This window comes from Nelumbo lutea, chromosome 2, assembly GCF_056320005.1.
Source record: "Nelumbo lutea isolate HS-2025 chromosome 2, American lotus-T2T, whole genome shotgun sequence".
Lineage (NCBI taxonomy): Eukaryota > Viridiplantae > Streptophyta > Magnoliopsida > Proteales > Nelumbonaceae > Nelumbo > Nelumbo lutea.
Window position 1 is genome coordinate 104,960,821 of NC_142685.1, and position 25,611 is coordinate 104,986,431.

Genomic DNA, 25,611 nt, shown 5'->3' on the forward strand with positions numbered 1-25,611 from the left:
TAAAAATATTAATATATAGACGTATGCTCACATATATACAATATATTAGCGGAGATGCCACGAGGCAGCACTCCCCATCCCCGCTAATGGGGATGAAAATTTCCCCATCCCCGCAGGGGGGAAATTATCCCCACCCTACCCCATTTAGGGCAGATCCCCACGGAGATCGAGGGAAATGGGAAAATTGCTATCCCTACGAAAGCATAAGAACACGGGGATATGGGGGCAGCTACCTTGTGCAAAATAAAATGCCAAAGGTTAGAATTGTACCCACACCCTTACCAAGACCTCTAGATAGCTGGTAAGGAATTTGGGTAGTGGCCTTTAATCCAATGGGAAAGGTTGCTTAGATGGTTAACCCCTTAAACATCTTTAAATGGAATTGATTATGTAAGAAATGAGTTTGAAATGTGCAAGAAAACTTAAATTACAAGTAGGATAAAAACTTTGCTCAACTGTGCAGTGGACTTCGAAAGGGCGTTGTCTTTCTTATCCCAGGTGAGCATATTGCAATATTATACAATATTACATCAAAGGAATTGCGCCACAAAAACCAAGATGGCTAAAAAATCTGACTCAAATGAGAGTTAGGCATACCATCATGGGAAACATATCTTGGCTTATCCTGGCTAGACAAGATGGTGATAATAGTGGATAGACAAGATCTCTCAAAGCTCGAGCATAATCAAGGAATGGAGAGGTTGGATTTGCACAAGCTGTTACAAACCCTTGTGTATCATAAGCTATAGCATACCATGGTCTCGTAGATCCACAAGGAGCTTCATGTGATGTTGCCAAACATTGCGGTATTGAGCACTAATTGTGAAGATCAAAGACTGGTGATACAGGATCATGTCAAGCTGCTGGAAGAAGTTGACACTGTTCCAACACTGTTCTTACTCGGAACTGCAACGAATATAGATGAATGGATGATTTAATATAATAATTAGGGCATCTGAAAAAAGACAAGTAATAATCTTGTTAAGAGTGCATATCTCTTATGGTACCTTTGCATCCAAGCACGGATCATTAACCATACTCTTTATTTGAGAAATTATGCCAGCACTCCGGAGTTTCACAACACGAGAGGATGCACCGGGATTATCTGGGTAAGTTAGATTTATTATGCACCATATGGCAGCTGTGCGGAGCTGGCCGTCATTACTCTGCAAGAACTTCATCATGAAGGATTGGGTGTCTTCACCAGCTTGAGGTGGAAAGAGTTGGTGCAACACAGTTTCTTTGTGAAATTCATTTCCACTTGCTATGTTGCTTAGCACATACATTCCCTACATCACAAGGATTACATGATAAATCAAAGGTAATGCAGCTAAACCATCGTAATATTCTTTCTCTTTCCATGTGACTGCAACAAGAGAGCCACAAGGTATATCCTTATAAAAATATCTTTTATTTCAACATCAACATCTTGAAACTGAAAGAATATCTACACAGAAGTAAACATATAAGACGAAAGAAGTGCAAAGATAAAACAAATGCTAACCTGAATGCAAACTTCTGATCTTGAACAAGTACGGAGTTGCCTTCCAATGGCATTTATAATATTACCATCTTCTATAAACACATGCCTAATCGAGTTGATACCCCCATCAACAAGATTGCAAACAAGAGCCAGAGCTTGCTCTTGGATAAAGGGCTCTGGATCTGTAGCATAATGCAATTAGAAGGTTATATACATTCAAACATGTGTTAAGTGTCATTACATATGAACCATTAAGGAGAAGTATCGGTATGTTGTAATGTTACCACAAATAAGGCTTGCCAATGTGGATGTTGTCAACTCCAGTAAAATGACTTCTTTGTAATTGTTCTCAGCATGAAACATCAGATTCCTCAAAGCCCATACAGCATTAAACCTCAGAGTTGAATCCATTGATTTTGATAGCTGAACTAACTGTTTCACCCCTCCAGATTGGATGAAAACTGATTTGTGGCCTGTAAAGTCAATCACTATGTTGCTAATAGCACTAAGAGCTGCAACCTGGAAAGTAGATGATCATTCATGTAGATAAGAAAACCCATCAAAAAAATTATATTAAATTCTGGAGAGTTGATTAGGTAAATACATTTATGTAATTCCATACATATAGCCTTTGTATTTAAACATACGCACCATGGCGACTTTTAAGGCCAAGGCTCAAGATGATGATGATGATGACGAGTGCTTTTTCACTATAATTATATTATATAATTACATCATCATCTAAGCCATATCCCTACTGTATGGGGTCAGCTACATGAATCCTGTTTCACCATTATATATATTATATAATTTAATCAGACTTGGATCTTAACCAGATTAGATGTCAGACCAAGCTTCAGACTTTCGGAGTCCATGGAGTGCCCTAATCAGTCCTAACCATAGATACAACTCTTCATTTTTTCAAAATCCACCATACAGCTACAAATACAGTTATCCTATTCAACATGCTGATACCATGACTTTTGCTTTTACTTTTTATATGCTTCCTACTTTTTCCTGTTGATCATTTTTTTTGATAAATAAATTGATTTATTATTATAATAAGGAGATTAGCTGATACAAGTTTATCTTGGAGATACATGAGCTACGTACTCTCCACAGCAAAAACAAAAACAACCAACAAATGTGCCCAGTATAAATAATCCCTTGCTTTGGGGTGGAGTGGGGAAATTGGAGATCTAGGGATCCAGTAATCCACTTCCTAATTGGGGCTGTTCTTTATGGCAAGGCATAATGAAATGCTTTCCCATGTTTAGAGAGGGCTTAAGCTTCAAAGTAGGCAGAGACAGAATCTGATTCTGGAAGGAACCTTGGTGTTTGGAAAACCCTTTGGCTGAAATTTTTCCTCTTCTTTATCAGTGTGCTTCCAATCAGAGTGCTTCTATTGCTGACTCCTACACCTTCTCAGGTAATGAGGTGACCTGGGCTCCACAGTTTAGAATAAGTCTTTTTGATTGGTTGGTCGAAATTATGAGACTGCTGGAAACATTACAAGCTCAAAATATCGGCTGCAGTCAGGATGATCAGTGGACCTGAAATTGGACTAAAGAGGGTAACTTCTCATCAATGACCATTAAGCTTAGTAGCAGATAAGCAGTGGGGACTTTTCCATCTAAGCAGATTTAGAACTCAATCAGCCACCCCCCCCCCAAAAAAAAAAAAGTTGACTTCCTAGTCTGGACTATGGCTCTAAATAAATGCCTGTCCAGAACCAACCTAGAAAGAAGAGACCTGCAGATTTCTGATCTCGTCTTCTTTGTGGGTCACATCCGGATTCCGGAAACCACTGATCATCTTTGCATTCACTGTCCGGTTGCTGCACAGGTGTGGGACCATTTCTTAAAGGCTGTGGGGATTTGCTGGGTCATGCCAAAGTCTGTGAAGGATTTGCTCTGCAGCTGGTAGATCAGTAACTTGAAGGACAAAGGAAAGCTAATTTGGAATACTATCCTGGCTGCTGTTCTCTGGGCCATCTGGTCTGAGAGGAACAACAGAATCTTCAATCAAAAAGTGAAAAGTCCATAGGAGATAGGGCAGTGGGAAGTCAGCAAATTGATGTTCTGGATCTCTGTCATCCAGAATTCAAACATTTAACTGTTTTTCAATTGTTGAGTTCTCAGTCAATTTGGTGTTTGTAATTGGGGTTGATCCCAGTCCTGTCCTTTCCATGGCAGGTTTCTGTTGTATCTTCACTTTTCCTAATAAAATTACTTTACCATTTCAAAAAATAAATAAATGATCCCTTGCTTCCCCTCGCTTGGTTAAATAATCTGCCAAGCATTGGCTAATCTCCCAACCCCATCATATTCTTACAAGCAAACCCCCTGTTAGCCATTTAAACCTCTTAATTTCATACTTATAACACCAAACTACAGGTTCTGGATTCTATAGCCTACCCACTACCACCTTGGAGTCACCCTCAATTAACAACTGTGCCACACCTAGCTGGTTTGCAAACTGTGTGGCCAACAACTCCGCCCTAGTGGAATCCCCAACTCCTAAGGGACCCAAGTAGAGTAATACCACATTTCCGGCCCCATTCCTGTTGATCATTAAGCTACTTCCCTTATTCTTTTTTATATAAAAATCCCACCAAATATGAAAGAGCTTTTAGTATTTACCAAGTTTTTAAGTAAACGGTTTTATATATACCACTTATATTTTTGCTGCAAATATAAACAAGTAATCTGTTTTCCATTATTTATATTGATAGATCAAGTAATATTGTTTTCATGAAATTGTATGAATTGTCCTCTGCGGTTAGTGTGCATGTGTTGTCAGCTGTACAATAAATAAATAAATAAAATGACACACCATTTTTTATCTATATGAAAACAAACTACAGTAAAACAAGAGTCATGAAAATCCACTATTAGTCCCCAAAGAAGAAATATATACTTCTGCCAAGCTTTAATATAGAATGGTGAGAGAACAGATGGCTATACTTTCCTCCTGCAGCCTTTTCCTTGAAGTACTCTATAAAAAAAATGCAAGTTCCTCTACTTCGATGTAGATCAACAAAAAGGCATCATAAGAATAAGCATTGGGCCAGGATAGCCCAAGACTGGCATGTGGAATCAGGACTCAGATATGAAATGGCTGGGAATGGACCAAAATGTATTCAGTTCAGACTGGATTTGGGCTGGTCTTGGCCTGGCCCAAGAACAGCCCTAACAAAAATACATACATGGTCGTAATATTGATATCGATGAATACTTTTCCATGTAGAGTTGGGGAAATTTTGGAAATATTTTGCTAATTTCACTAAGATATTTAGAAAATTTTAAAAAATCGGGAAATTTTTCTAGAAACATTCAATTAGTTAATAAACCTTCAAGAGATCATTAGAAGAAATATCATTACACATTTAAGGATCAAAAAACTATAACAAAGAATTGTATAAATCAAATGGGAAAACATTAAGCGGATGTAATAGGTATATTTCAATTTGTCACCCTTTTGGTCTTTGGCCATCTTCTGTTCTTTATATATGTCAATTGTCTGCCGTTTTAACTTTTGTCTTTATTGTTACTAAATGTTTTGGTCAGATTGAGAATATTCTTTTGTAGTTCTATGCATTTTTCTTTTTCTTTTGAATTATAGTAACTTATTAAGTGAATCATATCAAAGCAGTAAGCCAATTATCCAATCACCAATTCCATGGTGAGGCACAAGCTGCAGCCTCTCCCAACAGCTCATAAATAAAATATCAATAAATTACATAAATCACGGCTGAGCCCAAAACAATTCTTCCCTATTTATCCCTTGTTTGGCTAACATCAGCTAAAGTATTTGCTGATCTCCCCCCCACTGTATAGAAACCAAACATATTCCTTGTCAGCCAAATAAATTTCTTAATTTCATTCTTGTAGCACCATATTATATTCTCAGGGCTTTTAAGCGAGCCCACCACCACCTTGGAATCCCCTTCAATGATTAAATGCTCTATCCCCAATTGGTTTGCAAACAGCACCCCTTGTAAAGCAGCTAAAAGCTCTGCCCTAACAGAAATCTCCAACTCCTAAAGGACCTGAGTAGAGAAGTACCACCGCCTCTCCAAACTCATCCCTTAGAGCACCCCCCATTCCAGATAACCCTGAATTGCCCAAGCTACTTCCATTGAAGTTCAGCTTTAAAGAGACTTCAGATGGAGGAGACCACCTTGTAACTGTCTTATTTTTAATGGAAGAGCACCTCACTATTTGTGCACAGTTTCTCCAAAGGTCATTATAAGAGAATTGCTAAAAGATTTCCGAAGTTTTCAACCACAAAATTGCCCTATTCAACACACATTCCTTCAGTTCTTACATGCTCCTTGTCTTGAAAAATTCTACCATTCCTTTCCTCCCACAAAGTCCAAATCAAGGCACCACGGGCACATCTATACATAATTTTCCTTCTTTTGTAGGCCAAGGGAAAGTAGAACGTTCAAAGATCAAGCAGACTTCAGCCAGCAAGCTCCAACTGCTCCCAAACAACAAGAGTAGCCAAACCTATAAGTCTGAAGAGAATGGATAAGATATTAGTAGATGATAACAATCCTCCGCATGAGCTCTACAAAGGGTACACCAGTTGGGAGATATACAAACGAAAGGTCTTCGCTTTTGTAGGTTATCTAGAGTATTTACTTTCCTATAATACAATTCTCAACAAAATGCCATAATCTTTGGAGGAACTGGCCTGCACCAAATTTCCTTTGAAAGAAAAGGTTGTGGGACAGAGGATTGGGAAATGGACTTGAAATAAGAAGCACAAGTAAAGGTCCCTTGGGGTCTAGGTGCCCACTAGAGGTGTAAATCAGGCCGTGCTGGGCCGGCATGGCATGGCCCATGGTCCGTGCTGGGCCGCAGGCCTGCGTCGAGCAGGCTACAAGCTATGTTGTGGGTTTGAGCTGTGTTGGGCCTGGGCCGACCCGGGCCAGAAAGGCCTAGACTTTTTTTTTTCTAACTTTCCTTTGGGCTTTGCCCACTTCGGGAACAAATCAACAAATTGAAAAAATAAAAAATCTAACAAAGAAATTAAAAAAAAAAAACTCAGAAAATATAAAGTGGACAACAAATTGGAAAGAATAGGAAGTTTATTTCATTTAAAATATAAATAAATACAAATTGAAAATAAAAAAGTTACATCGTTGAAAAAATAACAAATAATTTTAAGTAAAATTGAAAATATTACTCCATCTCCTTGACATTAATCATCTGCTTCATCAGGTGTAGTAGTGTCATCCCCTTCTTTGTCTTGTAATTTCCTCAGCATCCAGCAAATCTTTAAAGTAGATGTCTTTTTCTTGTTTCTCATTGAAGAGCAAATGTTTGGCCAAGTGACTAGTACCACCCTTGCTATTGAAGCAAAAGTCAATCCTACATTTTTGGAAAACGACTCTTTTTCCCTTCCCCTCAACCTCCTCTATTTTAAATATTTTCCAAATCGGGCTAGTGAACTTACTGTTGGGGAATTGGTTTCAGGAGGAGGAGCCAACCATTATTTTTAATTCTAAAAAACTAAAAATTAATTTAATTACACTTACCCAGATGGTCGGATTACCGGTTCAGAATCTCAGCTTCATTTCAACGTTTGAAACCTCTCAAAGCCTCCTAAATGGCTAAATTGCTAAGTGCCTAAGTCTATGACAATATGAGATTGTATGAGAATTGAGATGAAAGACTGAGAGAGTATGAGAATTAAGAAGAGAATTGCTGAATTGGTGTGATGAGAACAGTGGACTGGTGTGGAGGATAGGGTTATTTATAGAAATGAAAATGATTCAATTGCCCAAAATACCCTAAAAACTAGTCTTTTTTAGTTGTTGGGAGGGGTATTTTGGTCATTATAAAGTCATTTATCACTTTACCTAAATAGCCCCCTAAATTAGTTGTTATATAGTTGTTGGGGGACCATTATTGTCATATTATCTCCCCCCAGGCCCCCAAAGCCAAAATACATAAATACCCCCTATATTAGTTGTTGGGGTATTTTTGTAAAAAAAACCAAAAAGTTGAAACTAGCCATTGGGGGCTCTCCAAGACTTCAACCGTCCAATAGTTGGTTCTTCCAACAGGCCACACTCAACCCGCTATGGGCTAGGTCGTGTCGTGCTAGCCCACGGGCCACGAGCAGCACAACCTGCACTGTCGTTCTGTGCCATCCTGGCTTGTGGACCTAAAACCCCATGCCTAGCATGGCCCGTGAACCATCGTACCAAGCTGGCTCAAAATCATGTGGGGCTGCAAAAGGCATGGCTCGATTTACACCTCTAGAGCCCACACCCTTTTGTCTGACTTGGAGGGATCTAAACAAACCTGGTTAAGAAAACAAAGTAAGAGAGAGGGATTCAATTTCATCATCCCTTAAACCCATACGAGAACCAAAATCCCAAGTAGAATCCGTAGGTGTTCCCGAAGAAGAGATAAATTTTGAAACCACCTCTTTTTTATACAATGAAACAAAAAAAAACAAGGTTTTTAACCTGTCGTTGACCCGGATGGTCGAACCATCACCCTGTCACTTTTCTAGGTCTGGTTCTCATAAAACCTGGTATTTTCGTAAAAACCGTTGATAAGTCAACAAACCGTCCAACCAAGACGGTTGAACCGTCGAACCGATAAGCAAGCGATAGTTTGACTGTTAACCCCCTTCTCTTTTTACATTTTCTACCACTTTCTCTGTTCTAGATCTAGGGTTTATGCAAGATTTAGAACAGGAGAGGACGAACTCACAAAGAAGACGAATCTGATCTCCAGTCCCCAGCGGCACCTAGCTAAACACCACCCACATTCCTCACGTTTGGGTGACAATATTGGTTGTTCTTTTCTTGGGTGACGCTATCAGTTGTTCTTCTTTGTTTGGGACACAGCTTCACAGCCTTGCTCCTCATCGACGAGGGGCGGTTGTATCAACATCACAAGCAATTGTATCAAACTATCAACATCATAGGCTTCACACTGGTCTGGGCGGCACAACATCAGTCTTCACAATGGTTTGAGCAACACAACATTACAAGTTTTATTCATGTATATACATATATGCATATATATATAATATTTAAATTATGACATCACCAAACTGAACCATTCGACCTACCCGGTCGAACTAGTGACCCGCAACTCGGTGGGAAAACCAGGTCGACCTCCAGGTCAGTTTTAAAAACATTGCAAAAAACAACAAAGGGAAAAGGTCCTTTAGAGGGTTTTTTTTTTTATAGATGCCCTTTAGAGGGGTGTTACCAATCCAAATATCTTCCCAAAATCAAACAGCATTATCAACCAAACTTCATACCTAACAAACTAGAGGAGATGAGGAAGGATGTTGTGAATGGCCTTCCAAGGTGCTACCAAGTTATCTTGCCTTGAGAGACCAGCATCCCACTGTTATGGGCCCAGGAATAGGATCTCGTCACGGGTCGGTCCACGGGGAAAAGCTGTTGTTTTCCCTTGTTCCTCCCCTTCCTAGCTGAACCTATCTTGGCATCCTAGAGGGTGATTTGTCCAAGAGATCACCGAACTCTCCTGTTACTCTCTTTCTTGGCTGGAAATTTGATATCTTTATTCAATATTTTCAGCTCCTTAAATAGGAGATTACAAGAGGTAAGAGTCCTTGTAGGAAGACTCCTTGATAACAAAACTGCTTACAGATAAGATAGATAAGACTCCTAGATAAGACTAACTAAACTGCTTACAAATAAGATAGATAAGACTCCCTACTCAAGAAGGATAAAAACTCCCTAAGATAAATCAGACTCTATACTAATCCTTATTGGAACAGATAATATAAGAGTAAAAAGCAAATAAGATAAAGATAAGGTAAGATGAACTGTGGCTAGCTAGATAACCTGATGAGGGTCCCACGTTACTGCTGCTGCTGGCAGTGGTACTTCTTCCCCACGAATGCGTCCATAACACCCACCCACTTGTTGAACTCCTATGAATGCTTCTCGCCACTACGTGCCAAATCCTCTAGCTCTCCAATGGCCATTGTCACAACCATTTCCTTAATAGAGCTTGGTTTTTTTCAACCACCCTCCCTATTCCCAAACCTCCCTCTTCTCTACTTCTAAAACAATTCCCCACTTTATTAAATGATCATTTTTCCTTGTCCGAGTTCTGATAGGAAACCTCCCATTAAATTCTCCAGCTTCCTAGCTTCCCTAGGTAGTATCCTAAATACAAACAGAAAATAAGTGGCTATATTTGCCAATGTAAACCTTATTAAGGTGATTCTACCTCCCAAAGAGATGTAATTCTTCTTCCACAAGGCTAGTCTCTTCTCGAACTTTTCTAGCATTTGATTCCAAGATCTGCTCTCCCTAAGATTTGGCCCTAATGGAAGCCCTAGATAGGACAGGCTAGGAAGAGATGGAACACTCAAGACACTACAATAGCCTCAACCTCCCCATCTTCCAAGTTAATAGCCGCTATGCAGCTCTTATCCAAATTTATTTTCAGATTGGAAATCCTTTCAAAACCTATGATTAGCTCCTTGAGATTTGCTACCTTCTCACTAATACCCCCTTCACAAAAGATCATGGGTCATCTACAAATTGAATGTGGATAACTGGGATCTGATTCCTCCCTACTCTCCAACCCCTAATGATATATTCTCTATCAGCCTTAGTAATGATTCTACTAATCACATCAGCTACTAAAGTAAAGAAGAAGGGAGAGAGGGGATCCCCTTGCCTAACACCCCTGCCGGCTGGAAAAAAACCCTTCACCACACCATTAACTAATATATAGTATTGGCAGGTACATCCAAGTATCCAGGTACACCACATGGCCCCAAACCCAAAGTTCCTCATCACCTCTAATAAAAACTCCCAGTCCACTAAGTCATAGGTCTTTTGGAGATCCAATTTATAGACAAAACCTCTTTGCCTAGACCTTTTCAGCTCCTTCACACATACATTTGTAATTAAAATCTGATCTGCTATTTGTCGCCCTCGAATGAAAGCCCCTTGAGTTTCGCTAATGATAGATGGGAGGACTTCTTTAATCCTCAAGGAGAGCACTTTCGCCAAAATTTTATAAATACTTGTTACCAGACTAATAAGCCTAAAATCTCCCTAGTAACTCCTTGCTTAGCTAAAGTGTCAGCCATTCCATTTGCTGACCTTCTTACCCATTTAAAATGCACCCAATCTCCCTTGCTAAGCTAATAATCTCTCTTAGAGGCTGTCTAAGAGATCACACTCCCAGGTTTCCAGCTTCCATCCACTCTGTTACCAGCTCGGAGTCTCCTTCCACTTCTAATTTTTGCATTTCCCATTGTTTCGCCAGTTTCAATCCCTGAAGTAAGGCCATTACTTCTGCCCTTAATGAATCACCCACCCCAACTGGGCCCGAGTAAAGGGCCAAGACTTTTCCTTCCTCATTTCTATACACACCCCAACTCCCGACTGACCTGGATTACCCAAGGAGCTTCCATCAAAGTTTAGCTTCACCCTGAACTGAGGCGGTGGTACCCTGAAAGAGATAATAAAATCTTCCAAGGGAAGAAATGCAAAATGAATCCAGTCATTGGCAAGATGAACAATAAGATCTTCTCTTGGGCATCTAAGTCTTGCTGATTTGAAGGGCTAAAGTTCTCTGTTTTTGGTAATGGCTGGCAAAATATAATCTTTTAATCATAAAATGGGAGCTAGGTGTAAATGCTGTATATGATCTTAACAGGCTAGACTTTCAGCTCTCCTAGCATATTTCTAACAGTTAATATAATATTTTGTTTACTAAAAAACATATAGAAGATATATGTCTAAAGGGTTTGGACTTTGAAAATTAGCCTCTAAGAAAAAAAAATAAAAAGATATAAAGATTTGCTAACATTTTGTGATCAGATTGCCCCAAGGCAGCAAATATTATTAGCTTTGCCTGGGCTTGGGCTTAAGCATTTTGGCTGAGATCAGGCTTAGGTCCAGCCTGAGCTTGAAGTCTGAGTTCAGGGCCTTGGTCCAGGCTGACCTCAGACTAGAAAGAACTAGACTTTCTCATCCCTAAGAAAATGGAACATAGCAAATAAGGAATATGATCTTCATCAAGAAAAATAACAAGTACCTGGATTGATGTAGAAGGATCATGTAGAAGCTGAAGCAAGGGAGTGACAATCTTTTCATTCATAAAACGACCTGCACTCAGATTCTGAATAACATCTTATTAGAAAACACATACAGCAGATAAAATAATATCTTTACTACAGTCTGTTTGCAAACCTTAAGTGACCGAGAGACATTTCTTATACACAGGCAAGCCACAGCACGAACATCCACACTCTCATGATTTAATGCATCAGTTACCATGTTCAAGACCTAGTCCATAAGGATTGAGTTAGGAATAGCAAGGAAGAACCATGCATTAATATAAATATATCAAATGCTAGCTTTAATACTTACAAGGTGAAAACAGAAGCCAGAAGGACCTCCTTTTTCTATTGATAATCAAAATGATTTATTAGAGAACTAGTATGTAGCATGCACATCTGAGGAAAAAAAATCTTTCTTTGGTAATATTATCAAAACATTTTTTGAGAAAAAAAATATATATCAAGGCATGAACATATAATGTAAGTCCAAAGAAAAAACTCTGAAACTATCCCTGATCTGGTTCACTCTTCCTTTTATGAATCTCAAATAAGAATTGCAAATTCAGATAATGCATTTTGACAAAGGATTTTATGCTTGAATGGCATATCAATAGTCATTCTGAAGGTCCTCCCTGTTCTTTCGGTTGAGAGAATGTTCATCTTACTCAATCCGGGCAGTTGCCAGTTGCCAGTTGGCCTTATAGAGCAGACAAGATTCTAGTGTCCCAGGAGGGGCTTAGAATAAAAGCTAACAGAACTAACAAAGACTGATGACTGATGTGCATTTTGGAAAACAAACATTTTGCAACTAAAGGAATTTAAGGAGAGAGACAATACTTTGAAAGAAATAAGTGGGCCAAGCAAGTTAAACTGCACTTTTAGGTAGATATAACGCTTTATTGCAACAAATCAAAACTCAGTTAGCATGAACCATGAAGAGGTTGCATGGGAAATTTCGAGTCAAGAGACCCTATGTATGAAATTTGATACTTTTTATTAATGCAGCTATATGATGTATATAAATAATAACTGAAGTAAAAAAGATGCATGTGAAAGGAAGGTGGTGGATCCATACAAATAAATGGTGCAAAAGGCTTAATAAGAGGGCTTGCTCATACAAAACCCCCATGCAAAGACATAAAAAGAAACCTAGAAATAATAGCATCCAAATGAGCCACCAATCCTAGCTGACAAAACATAGATGCACTCTTTAGTAATGAAGAGAAACCGCTCCAAAGATGAGATGAACCTATTATCCAATTTATAATGGTTATCCAACCAAAAACCAATGTACACAGGATTCAATGTACCAAGCTAAAAAATGTAATTTTACAAAAAGATGCAGCCTCTAAATTACACTGGGTGTACTTTCACAATGCTCACCACATTTTTTTAATTAATCAGCAGCACTCCCGAGAGAAAAAAGCTAGTAAAAGCCAGCCATTTGACTAATGAATTAAAAGATAAACAAAAATCATCTTTAATTATGTGCAATTGTTGAAGATTAGTTAGTTTTGTGTTGTTTTAAGAGTAGTTGTTTTATGTTAGTTCTTACTTGTTAGATAGGAAGTGGGGACCACAGCAGTTATGTGAGTCCAATTTTTTTTTTGAGTCTTTTATATGCTGTTTTATGTTTTGCCATCCTATAAGGACATAGTAGTCTTTGTACTCTTATATTTTTAATATAAATAATAAGTGAAGGGGGCGGCCAGATGATTGCTCTCTTTCTTCTCAAGATCTCTCCTTTTTTTTTATCAATAACAACAGATTTCATTAAATAGTAATAAGGCTACAAAAAAGGGGAGCTAAAGTATCTTAACTCACCAGGGAAAGGATAAGTCCCAAGCTGAAAATGAACAAAACAATTACAACTGAGCCCAAAACCCAGAAATCCTATTCACTCCTTGCCTAGCCAGACCATCAGCAAACGAGTTTGCACTTCTCTTAACCCAATTACACTGAACTTCCATATTCTTGGACAACCATTTGAATTTTCTCTTCTCATTACTGTAACTCCAGAGCTTAGATTGTCTTCTTTCAACCGGCTCACTACAATCATAGAGTCTCCCTCTACAATCAGCTTCTTGACCTTTAGGTCTTTAGCCCTTTGTACCCCTTCCAAGGCTGCTAGCACCTCAGCCCTCAACGAATCCCCCACTCCAATTGAGCTAGAGAACATAGCTGTTATATTACCATTCTCATCTCGTAAAACACCCCCAATACCCGAGGGCCCTGGATTCCCCATGCTACTACCATCAAAATTTAATTTGATAAATCCATGAGGTGGAGGATTCCATGTAGTATTCAGGGTCTTCTTAGCCGAGACTGAACTTGCAATTCTTTTCCATTTTCTTAGCATATCATCTGTTGAAAAATCTGTGAACTCATCCATTGTCTTCAACCAGTGTATTACCCTTATATGGATCACTTCCAACATATTTTCCAACCCTCTCTCCTTTTCTGAGAAAATCCTTGAATTCCTTTCTTCCCATATTGTCCAGCAAACACAGCTCTCACACACCTCCACATGACCCTTGATCTTTTTGTTGGGCAGTTGACAGAGGAAGGGGTAAACAAGCTTTGCACATTCGTTGGGGGAGTCCACCTACACCCAAATAAAGAAGCAAACCATTCCCAAATATTTTTTACCAAAACATAAGATATTAGTAAGTGGTAACCGGACTCACTAGCAGCTCTACAGAGAATACACCAGTATGGAGACAAACAACTATTGGCTCTTTTTCTTTGAAGTAAGTCACCTGTGTTAATTCTTTCCAGAAAAGCTTCCCAACAAAAACTCCCAACCCTCGGAGGTATAGGTCGACATCACACATCCTTGACAGGGAATGACAAGCCAATAGGACTTTCTGGTTGCAATAGGGCCTTAAAGAAGGATGCGCAAGTAAAGGATCCAAAAGGAGACAAGGTCCAGATCCTACTACCTGTTTTTTCCGACTCCAAGAAAACCCCATCAAGAATGGACAGGAGATTTGAGGTACAATCCAGTTCTGTGTCCCTGAGGGTGCTTCTCAATCCCAAGTTCCACCCAAACCCAGAATTTGAATTTGAAGGAACAAGGAAAGTGGCAATTGGTTCATTTTTAAAGGTGGAGTTTGCAAAAAGGGCCGGAAATTGGTCGTTCAACGGATGATCTCTTCTTCTCTTTTCTTCTTCTCTCTTCCTTCTCTCTTCAAGAAAACACTCTTTTCTTTCATTTTTTTTTTATTTTGTAGATTTCTACTTGGTATCAGAGCATCGGCTAGGGTTCTTGAAGCATTCTCATGCAGCCCTATGTCGGTCGACTGCATGAAGTAACAAAGGGCTGATTGATCTGCTATAAATTGCCCAATTCTTAGATTTTTTTGTGAGATCTAGTCATCATGAAGGTGATCTTCGTTTTGGCATCAAAATCAGGAAGAACTGAAGTACGAGGAAGACTCCTAGAAAAGTTGGACTCTTGGTTTTTGATCTGATCTTAGGCGTATAGGTATCATTGGATTTCTTTTATTTTTCTATAGGGGGTGGTTAGTTTTTTGAACCTTTTTAGGCCTCTTGTGTGTGTGGCTTTAAATTGTTCTTAGAGGCTCTCAACCTTTTTCTTTCTAACTATTGAACTATTTGAAGTAAGATGAGGAGTTGGAGTACCGAGTTGAAATCCACCAGTACCATGGGACTGGGCGTTGGAGGTGGTAGTGATATTTTTGGGTCTAGAATCATTACTACAGTAAAACTTGACTATACAAACTATTTAGAATGGGCACAATCAGCCAAGATGGCCATTGGTGCCCGCGGAAAATTAGGGTACATCACTGGGGAGGAGAGGAAACCTGATATAGATTCCTCTCGATGGGTACAAGAGAATTACATGGTGATGTCTTGGTTGTGTAATTCTATGCTACCTCACATTGGCAAAAATTTTCTATGAACTAATACTGCAAAAGAGATTTGGGATGGACTAACTGAAACCTATTCTTAGAAACAAAATGTAGCTAGAGCCTATCAGCTAAGGAATCAGGTGATTATTATAAAACAAGGAGACAAACCCCTTGCCATGTATTTCTCCATGCTAAAAACCCTTTAGCAAGAGATAGATCACTTAGAAACTGTAGTGTGGGAAAGTGTCAATGGTGCAACAACCTATCAGAAACTGGTAGAGAAAAATAAGGTTTTTGAGTTGTTGGCAGGGCTAAGCCCTAAATTCGACATTGCTAGGTAGCATATCTTTTCTAGGGAGAGTGTGACACTCTCTCAAGCCTATGCCTTCATTTCTGGAGAGGAGAGCAAGAGGAATGTCATGCTGAGACAGTTTGGGATTGACCAATTGGCTATGGTTAATACAACCAAACCTAAGCCGAATGGAAATAGGGGGAGCAGTGGGGCTAGGAGGGAGGATAAGAAGAACTTAGTGTGTGATTACTATAAGAAGCCTAAGCATACCAAAGACACTTGTTGGAAACTCGGAAACTCCATCCACATCTTATGCCTACTTGAATCAAGAACAAGAAGGGAAATGCAAATGTGGCCATTACAAGAGAATATTCGGCCCCTCTTTCCCAAACTAATTGGGAATCCATTGCAGTAGAAGCAGTGAGAACAGAATTGGAAAGGTTTGGACAGCTTATGAGTAAGAAATATACAACTAGTTCTAGCTTTTTAGATGAACAACAAACTGCAGGAGACAACTACACCACTTCTTTTTCTTATACAGATAGTTCATATGCAACTACAAATCTTGCATCCACTTCAAGTAAGGAGGGACCTCCCTAGATTATAAACTCGGGAGCATCTGAGCACATGACTAATGTTCCTACCCTTTTCAGATCTTATCAGTTGTGCTCTAGTAGAGACAAAGTCTCTACAGCAGATGGTTCACATATTCCCATTGTTGGGAAGGGGACAGTTAGAGTGACCAATGACATTACTTTATCTTCTATCTTACATGTCCCTAGACTTCATACCAACCTACTTTCCGTTAGTTCTTTGACAAAAAATTTGAATTGTTCAGTGACTTTCCTTCCTGGTAATTGTGTTTTGCAGGATCTGGAGTCAAAGAAGATGATTATGAGTGGTCATGAGGTGAATGTGTAGAGAACACTGATGTGGGCCCCACAGCTGTGGTCCCACTCTGTCCATAGGGTAGAATGTGCCCTAGTCATCCTAGGGTTAGCTGATGGTCAATCTGTTATTCCAGTTGTTATTTATATTTCAGTTTTATATTGTTTTATGTGTTATGTAAATACCAAGGGCAGATTTGTCCTTTCATGTAACTAGCATAAACTATAAATACTAAATAGAAGTGGTGGCGGCAGAACATTCAGATTTTGTCCTTCCTTTCAATTCTTGTGTTCTACTGCTCTCTCTCTCTCTCTACTCTTTCTCCTCTCTCCTCTATACCTTTTTCTCATCGTTCAAACCTGAAATCTATTAGGGTTCAAGACTGATAGCAGTCTTGAACTTCTACTTGGTATCAGAGCCAAGTTAGGGTTTCTCATGTGAGTCTAGTCCAGCCGACCACATGAGAATTCCCTAGGACTGGAAACTGAGAAAGTGGAGTTCATGGACTGATTCTTGGAGATCGCCAGAGGGTTTAGCAGCTGTTGAAGACGTGTCACGGTTGCAGAGTGTTGGTGATCAGGAAGAATCAGAGAAAACTAGGGTTCGGGTAACCTTGGAAGGTAGTGAACAGTTTTTTCTTGTAAGTTATCTATTTTCTAAGAGAAGTACTATCAGAGAGGATAGGTTGGACCCATTTGGAAAGGGCGGCCGAACCATTCTAGGGTTTTCTCCCTTCTATTCTCTAGAGTTTTACAGCAAACCCTACTGTTGGGCCGAACTACCTTAGGGTTCTTTTCTCCTACTCTAGGGTTTGAAAGTGATCTTGCGGCAAGCCCTAATGTTAGACTGAACCTTGCGATTTACCTGGAGCTGTCCTCAAGTTTTGTTAGCATTGATCAGCCTTTAGGGTTTCATATTAACCCTACTGCAAGTCTATCTGTACAGTACTGATTGGAATGTGCAACTGAAATGTTTTCTTTAAGGACTGATTAAAACCCTAATTCTGCCAAGCATATCAGACCTGCTTCTAAGCTGATTTTTCAAATCCTTTTGGGGTTTTCAAACTCTCTTAAGGGGTGAGAACTGTACGGACTGTTGTTGTTGTGTTTGCTAGTTGGTTTCAGATCAGATTTCTACCTGTTTTGTGCACATACACTGTGAATACAGATTGGTCCTACATTGTTTTGATTGTGATTGGTAGTCCAAGTACTGTTTTTGAGACTTGACTAAGCTGGAGTTTAAAAATCAGGCAGAAGGCAGTTTTGGGAACAATAGTTATGGTAGTGTTTCTAAGACAGGTGGTCAGATTACAACCGTAAAGTTTGATGGATCAAACTATTTGGAATGGGCCCAATCAGCCATGATGGCTATTGGGGGAAGAGGTAAATTAGGGTACCTCTTGGGAGATGTGAAAGAACCCACCAAGCGAGATCCTACGTATACCAAGTGGATCCAAGAAAACTACTTGGTTATGACATAGCTGTGTAATTCTATGAAGCCCCATATTAGCCGAAATTACTTGTGGGTAAAGACAACTAAGGAGATATGGAATGTTATGAAAGAAACTTATTCCCAACCCCTTAATGTTGCCAGAGCATATGAATTGAAATGTGAAGTGAAAAACCTTAAACGATGAGAGAAACCAATTTCAGTATACTTATCTACCTTGCAGTCTCTGTGGCGTGAGATTGATCACTTAGAGACTCTTGAGTGGTAGGAAAACTCCTATATCTCTGCCTCACTCGGCTAGATATTACTTATGCTATTAGTGTTGTCAGCCAGTACATGCATTCTCCTAGAACTACACATCTTCTTGCGGCAAAAAGGATATTAGCATACTTGAAGAGATGCTCGGGTAGGGGTATACTGTTCAAGAACAATAACCACATGAAGGTGGAGGTCTATACGGATGCCAATTGGGCTAGGAGTGTTGATGACAAAAGGTCTACCTCAGGATATTGTGCTCTTGTGGGAGGTAATCTGGTCTCTTGGAGAAGTAAGAAACAAAGTGTTGTCTCTCGATCTAGTGCTGAAGCAGAATACAGGTCAATGGCTAACGGAGTGGCTGAAATCCTATGGCTGAGATCTCTACTTGAGAAGTTGAGTATTGAGTATGAGAAGCCCCTGATGTTGTATTGTGATAATCAAGCAGCTATTTATATAGCACATAATCCAATGCAACATGACAGAACCAAACACATTGAAGTTGACCGACATTTTGTACGAGAGAGGGTCTCATCTCAAGAAGTATGCCTCCCTTACATCACATCCAATATGCAACTAGCAGATATCCTCACTAAAGTCGTATCAAGAAAGAAGCTAGAGGCGGATCTATCCAAGTTGGGAATGATAAACATTTATTCCCAACTTGAGAGGGAGTGTAGAGAACACTGATGTGGGCCCACTGAATTGTTCAGTGAGTTTCCTTCCTGGTAATTGTGTTTTGTAGGATCTGGAGTCAAAGAAGATGATTATGAGTGGTCATGAGGTGAATGTGCAAGGAACACTGATGTGGGCCCCATAGCTATGGTTCCACTCTGTCCGTAGGGTAGAATGTGCCCTAGTCATCCTAGGGTTAGCTGATGGTCAATCTGTTATTCCAGTTGTTATTTATATTTCAGTTTTATATTGTTTTATGTGTTATGTAAATACCAAGGGCAGATTTGTCCTTTCATGTAACTAGCATAAACTATAAATACTAAATAGAAGTGGCGGCGGCAGAACATTCAGATTATGTCCTTCCTTTCAATTCTTGTGTTCTACTGCTCTCTCTCTCTACTCTTTCTCCTCTCTCCTCTATACCTTTTTCTCCTCTTTCGAACCTGAAATCTATTAGGATTCAAGACTGATAACAGTCTTGAACTTCTACTGAATGAAATCTACCTTCTGGATGAGATTCTGCAACATCAAAGCCACCATGTTAGTAGCAGCAATAGTAGTGGATCAAAGTCAATGAGTCAAATTATGCTTTGGCATAATCGGTTGGGACATATTTCTTTTGGTTCTTTAAAATTTTTGTTTCCAAAATTATTTGAGTCTATTCAGTTATCTACGTTGGAGTGTGAGAGTTGTCAGTTGGGAAAACATTGTAGACATTCTTTTAAACCAAGTAATAAAAGAAGTGCTTTTGCTTTTGATGTTATTCACACTAATGTATGGGGACCATATCATATTCCTTCCATGGGTGGCTACCGTTATTTCTCTTGTTTATGGATGATTGTACACGGTATTCTTAGATATATTTGATGAGATCCCGTGATGAGGTTCCTAATTTTGTACGACAGTTCCACTAAATGGTTCTCACACAATTTGGAGTGAGAACTAAAGCCTTCAGATCAGATAATGCCAGAGAGTATTTTGAGAAGGACTTGACCGCATATTTTTTAGAGCTTGGTATAATTCATCAAAGCAGTTGTGCATATACACCGCAACAAAATGGAGTAGCAGAGAGGAAAAATAGACACGTTGTGGTGGTGGCAAAAAGTCTTATGGTATGTGCTTCATTTCCTGTCCATTTCTGGGGAGATGCAGCTCTTACAGCTGTGCACTTGATTAACCGTGTTCCTTCACGAACTTTGGGGTTTAAGGTGCCATTCGGCCTTGTTTTTCCAGATGGGGAGATGTTTCATATACCTCTGAGGGTTTTTGGTTGTGTTTCCTTTGTTCACATTCTTGGCCCCCATCGCAAGAAATTAGATCCTAAGGCCAAGAAATGTGTTTTCCTTGGGTATGCTCAGAACCAAATGGGGTATTGTTGTTATGACCCTGTATCAAGGACCAGATTTGTTTCTATGGATGTTACCTTTTTTGAATCCACTAACTTTTTCTCGAGTGGTTCTCCTTAGGGGGAGAGTCTTGGAGAGGAGAACTCATAGTCTGTTCCTCTTCTTGTTTCTTTTGTGCCTCCATCAGTTCCATTAACTGAGCCACTACAGGCAGCCCCACAGAAATATCAGTGCCAACAGACGATGGTTGACTCCACACATGCTCAACCCACACCACTCTCCATTAGTCCTTCTGAACCTCCAGATTCAGCAGATACAGTTTTAGGTAGTCCCCTTGAGCCTGAGCCTGTTATTTTTTCTAATGATAATGTTCCTGTACCTAACACTATTGTTGCAGTTGATTCCACTGACCTTGATCTTCCCATTGCACTTTGCAAAGGGAAGAGAGTGTACAGTTCATTGCATTTCACACCATCTCTCCTATAGTGCCTTATCACCCTCCTACTGAGCATAGTTTTCAAGGCGCCAAGGTGAGGCTAGGCGATTGGGGGGCATAGTAGTAGTAGTAGTAGTAGTTTAATAATGTTTATTTTATAATTATAATCTCAAAAAAGAGTGAATAAAAAAGTATTCTATAGTAGGAAGTAGAAAACTATTAGGCGATTAGGCGATTAGGCGAGGCGAGCCTCAAAGGGTGCCTTGTAGCCTAGGCGCCCGCCTAGGAATCGCCTTGACAACTATGCTACCGAGCTTTCTTTTCTTCCCTGGATTCTGTGTCTACACCCAGGAATGTTACTGAGGCTCTCTCCAAACCTGAGTGGAAAACAGCCATGCAAGAAGAGATGGAAGCCTTGGTTAAAAACCAAACTTGGGAAATAATTGATCTTCCTCTATACAAGGAGACAGTCAGATGTAGATGGGTGTTCACTGTAAAGTACAGGGCCGATGGCAGGATAGAGAGGTACAAGGCAAGGTTGGTTGCAAAAGAGTATACTCAGACCTATGGCATTGATTATCTGGAAACCTTTGCACCAATGGCTAAGATGAGTTCAGTTCGTATTCTTTTGTCTCTAGCATCTACCTATTCATTGCCCATGTTTTAGCTTGATGTTAAAAATGCATTCCTTAACGGTGATTTGCAGGAAGAGGTATATATGGACATTCCAACAGGTTTTTATGAAAATGTTGGTAAAGGAAAGGAGGTGTGCAAAATCAAAAATCATTATATGACTTGAAACAGACACATAGGGCTTGGTTTGACAAGTTCAGAGAGGCACTTATCCGCTTTGGGTACACACAAACCTAGTCTGATCACACCCTCTCTGTGAAGAGGAGAGATGTTATTGTGCCAATTCTGATTGTATATATGGATGATATAGTGGTTACAGGAAATGATCTAGAAGAGATTGATACTCTCAAAAAATTATTGCAGCAAGAATTTGAGATTAAATATCTTGGTAAGCTCAAGTACTTCCTAGGGATTGAGGTTGCAAGATCCAAGCATGGGATCTTTATTTCTCAAAGAAAGTATATACTTGAACTATTGCGGGGGACTGGGAAGTTGGGAACCAAACCAGCCGATACTCCTATTGATCCAAATCATAGAATTAATGTTGTGGATGGTGAGTTGGTAAAAGATGTGGAGAGATATCAAAGAATGGTGGGTCGACTGTTATAATTGTGTATGACACGATCAGATATTTCCTATGTCATCAATGTTGTGAGTCAGTACATGCATGCACCTTGGGTTTAGCACTAGGAAGCTATTGAGAAAATACTTGCATACCTGAAGAAGCACCTCGGCAAAGGCATTCCTTTCTCACCATGAAAATCTAAAGTTGGAATCCTATACAGATGCAGACTGGCCAGGGTGTTTAAATGATAGGAGATCTACATGATTACATCAGGAGTATGTACCTTTGTAGGTGGAAACTTGACCTCATGGAAGAGTAAGAAGCAAGCGGTTGTGGCTGGTCAAGTGCAGAGGCTGAGTATAGATCCATAGCTCATGGTGTCTCAAAACTACTTTGGGTTAAATCCCTATTGAGCAAGATTGGGGTGAAAGCAAAGGAACCTATGATGTTGTAATGTGACAATCATGCTGCAATCAATATTGCCCACAATCCAATTTAGCATGATAGGACAAAACAACCAGAGAAGTTTGTTTGCCCTATGTCTCTCCAGAATTGCAGTTGGTTGATGTTCTAACTAAAGGGGTTGCGAAGAACAAACTTGAACATGATATACGCAAGTTGGGAATGTGTGACATTTACTCCCAACTTGAGGGGGAGTGTTGAAGATTAGTCAGTTTTGTGTTGTTTTAAGTGGGGACCACGGCAGTTATGTGAGTTCAAATTTTATTATTTTTTGAGTCTTTTATATGTTGTTTTATGTTTTGCTGCCCTATAAGAGCATAGTAGCCTTTGTACTCCTCTTATATTTTTAATATAAATAATAAGTGAAGGGGGCAGCCAGATGATTGCTCTCTTTCTTCTCAAGATCTCTTCTTCTCTTTTTTTCTTCTCTGTTCAAGAAAACACTCTTTTCTTTCATACCTTTTTTAATTCAGCAGATTTCTACTGCAATGAAAAGGCATGTTTCACTTATAAAAAAAATGAAAATGAATGTTTCTCATTGCATTATTTTTCATCTAGCACAAAGATAGAGTCATAATATATGATTGAATTATTTTTATTATTGATAATATAATAGAACTATTTAATGATCATGCAAAAAGGTTGTTCAAAAGAAACTTGGGGGTGGGGGAGCAATAATCAACCAGTGCAAATTAAAAGATTTGTAAGATGACAAACCTGCAATGAGAGGAACCTAGACCTGCAGTTTTCTAACTTTGAGCATAGTTCAGCTAATGCTAGCAATATTCCCTGGAAACGTTTGACCTGTACTGAAACTTTGTGCAATAGGTTGCAAAGTTTATCAACAGCATCAATTTCAAATGCTAGTTTTTGGACATCTTCCTTGTCTGCAATTAGAGATGCAAAAGCAAATGGAGCTTCCTCCCCAACCTGACCAGGATCCTCAAGAAGCTCAACTAATATTGACATTAACTTGGTTTTTATTCCTACACCTTGAAGATAGCAAGGAGATGTGTTCCCTATGACGATCAAGCACATACAGGCAAGAAGTCTTGTTCGAGGACATCTGTCCTTTGTTAGCTCAGTTATAGCACTCAGAGCCCTTCCATTCTCAAGTCCTACAAACTTTGAGATGACATCAGAGTTGTTTTTGAGAATTGTGGCTAGGGAATCTAAACTAGCATCCCTTTGGTTTAAAGAACCTTCAAGTAGACTTACAAGCCTACATAATACCCCAACATTACACAAAACCTTTTGTTCAGCACTTGTCTCACAAGAGTGTGTTATGATGCTTGCACCAAGTCCAGTAACATTTTCATTCTCACTGTTCAGAAGTGAAAGAAGGAACTCCAACTTTTTTTCTTCAAGGAAATCATATTTTGGAGCCAATTTTGATTGAAATATCATTCTCAGGGAACGAGAACCAGCATCCACAACCTGAAAGAACAAAATAAAGTCTTCCCAGTGAGCTTGGGCAATTCAAATAACAGAAAGAATATGAATTCAAATGAGCAGGAGGCTTCGAAATAAAGTCCAGTTCCATTATTGATATACAGAAGATTGGTTTCTCCAAAATTCCTATTTAAATTGTTCCAAGGATCAATTCAACAAATTAAAAATTGGCACGCCGTACAAATGGTTAAAACTTCAAAATAGCCAGGAGATCACATTGATATTTAACCTGATGGAGATGGCTGAAGTTGAACTTATAGAACATCACAGGTTCAAGAACATGATATGAAAATTTACATCAAAGTTCCTCACTTTGCCTAACAATATAGCCACACTAGAAACACTTGATCTCTTCACCCACCCAATGCTTGGTTGCAGCAGTTGAAACACTCTAGTTGTATCTAGAAACACTTGACCTCTTCGGCTTTTCCTCACCACCAAATTCTTGCACTTGGCAAAATAAAAGGAATGAATATTTGCATAGGTAGAAACCAAGAGAAATCATGCTTCAATCCACAGAGCCTTTACAGTAGTGGTGGTTGCTCAAAATGGGACATGAAATCATATATGTATTTGCAATCTGATAGCTTTGTCACCGAGACCCATATCTTTCTACCAGAAATGGAACTTAGAACTATTCCAACAGCTTTGAGAATGCCTTTGACTGCTGCTCCCAAACCCAGATAAAGGAGGAGGATTGCATCATCTTGGAAGCTTACATAAAAATCTTGCCAAACCCTGAAATAAATTTGAAGCTATCTAACATACTCCAAAATCATAGCTGAAGGGTTGAAGAAACCTTCACCAAAACTGTCACCAAATTCTCTTTTGCTCACCATCTCATCTCTTCCAACATTCCATTCAAGGATCATCGTGGATTCGTGGGCATGGAAACATCTTAATAAATTTAAGTAATGCACATAGTCGCATCTCCATTTCAATGATCTTGTGGGAAATGATATTACTAAGGAATACAATCACAAGAGGAGATAAATTAATGCAGCCCCCTTCAAATTACATACTCCAAAGCCGAAATTGTTACCATTTATTAAGCTCCGAATTTAAACGTAATATATATGGGTTGAAGAGTTTCAAACAATTGGTCGTTCTGTGTTAGTTCTCCACAATTCAACAGAGCTACTCATGAATTCAACCTCAAAGTCAACCGTTCCATAACAAGAAAAATTTGAACAGAGGTGAGCTAACCGAGTTACGATTACCTTCTCATCTGGATTTGACAGGATGCGGATGAGGTGCGGAAACGCCCCGGATTCAAGAACGGCCTTGACACCGACGTCAACACCGCAGGCGAAGCTGCCGATAGCAGCGGCGGATTGGACAAGTAGAGAGGCGTCGGAGTCATCTGCGCTGGCGAGGATGTCAACAACGATAGGAACAGCACCAAGTTTGATGTAGGAGAGCTTTTTGGTTCTGTTTCCGATAATCTGATTCTTCACTTCTCTTAGGGCTTTGAGCTTCGCCTCGCCCTCGCTGGATTTCAACCGACTGATCAGGTCTGCCGGCCGGTTGGTGGACGCTGACGCGGGCATGCTCGCCGGAATTTAGCAAGAAAATGACACACTAACGATCAGACGTGTTGTTGGTGGGGGACAACGACGGTGAGACAGCGGTATGACGCCTGACGGACAGGCGAATTCCCTCGGAGAGAAGATATTCGACATTACAGATTTATCTCTAGGTAAATTTC

The 25,611-nt window shown here is 39.6% G+C and overlaps 1 protein-coding gene across 2 annotated transcripts; it reads right to left on the reverse strand.

The window, feature by feature from the left end:
* Positions 1-354: 354 nt before the first annotated feature.
* LOC148872499 (uncharacterized) lies at positions 355-25,611 on the reverse strand. 2 transcript variants are annotated; one of them, XM_088972160.1, is made up of 8 exons: positions 25,124-25,611; positions 23,169-23,888; positions 11,706-11,801; positions 11,551-11,634; positions 1,768-2,002; positions 1,505-1,665; positions 1,008-1,289; positions 355-906 (listed from the first exon to the last, which is right to left on the reverse strand). In XM_088972160.1, the coding sequence occupies exons 1-8, from the start codon at positions 25,451-25,453 to the stop codon at positions 856-858; spliced, it is 1,959 nt and encodes a 652-aa protein (XP_088828286.1). In that variant the 5' UTR covers positions 25,454-25,611; the 3' UTR covers positions 355-855. The 2 variants fall into 2 exon arrangements, with proteins under 2 accessions (XP_088828286.1, XP_088828287.1); XM_088972161.1 differs by having other exon boundaries at positions 24,133-25,565.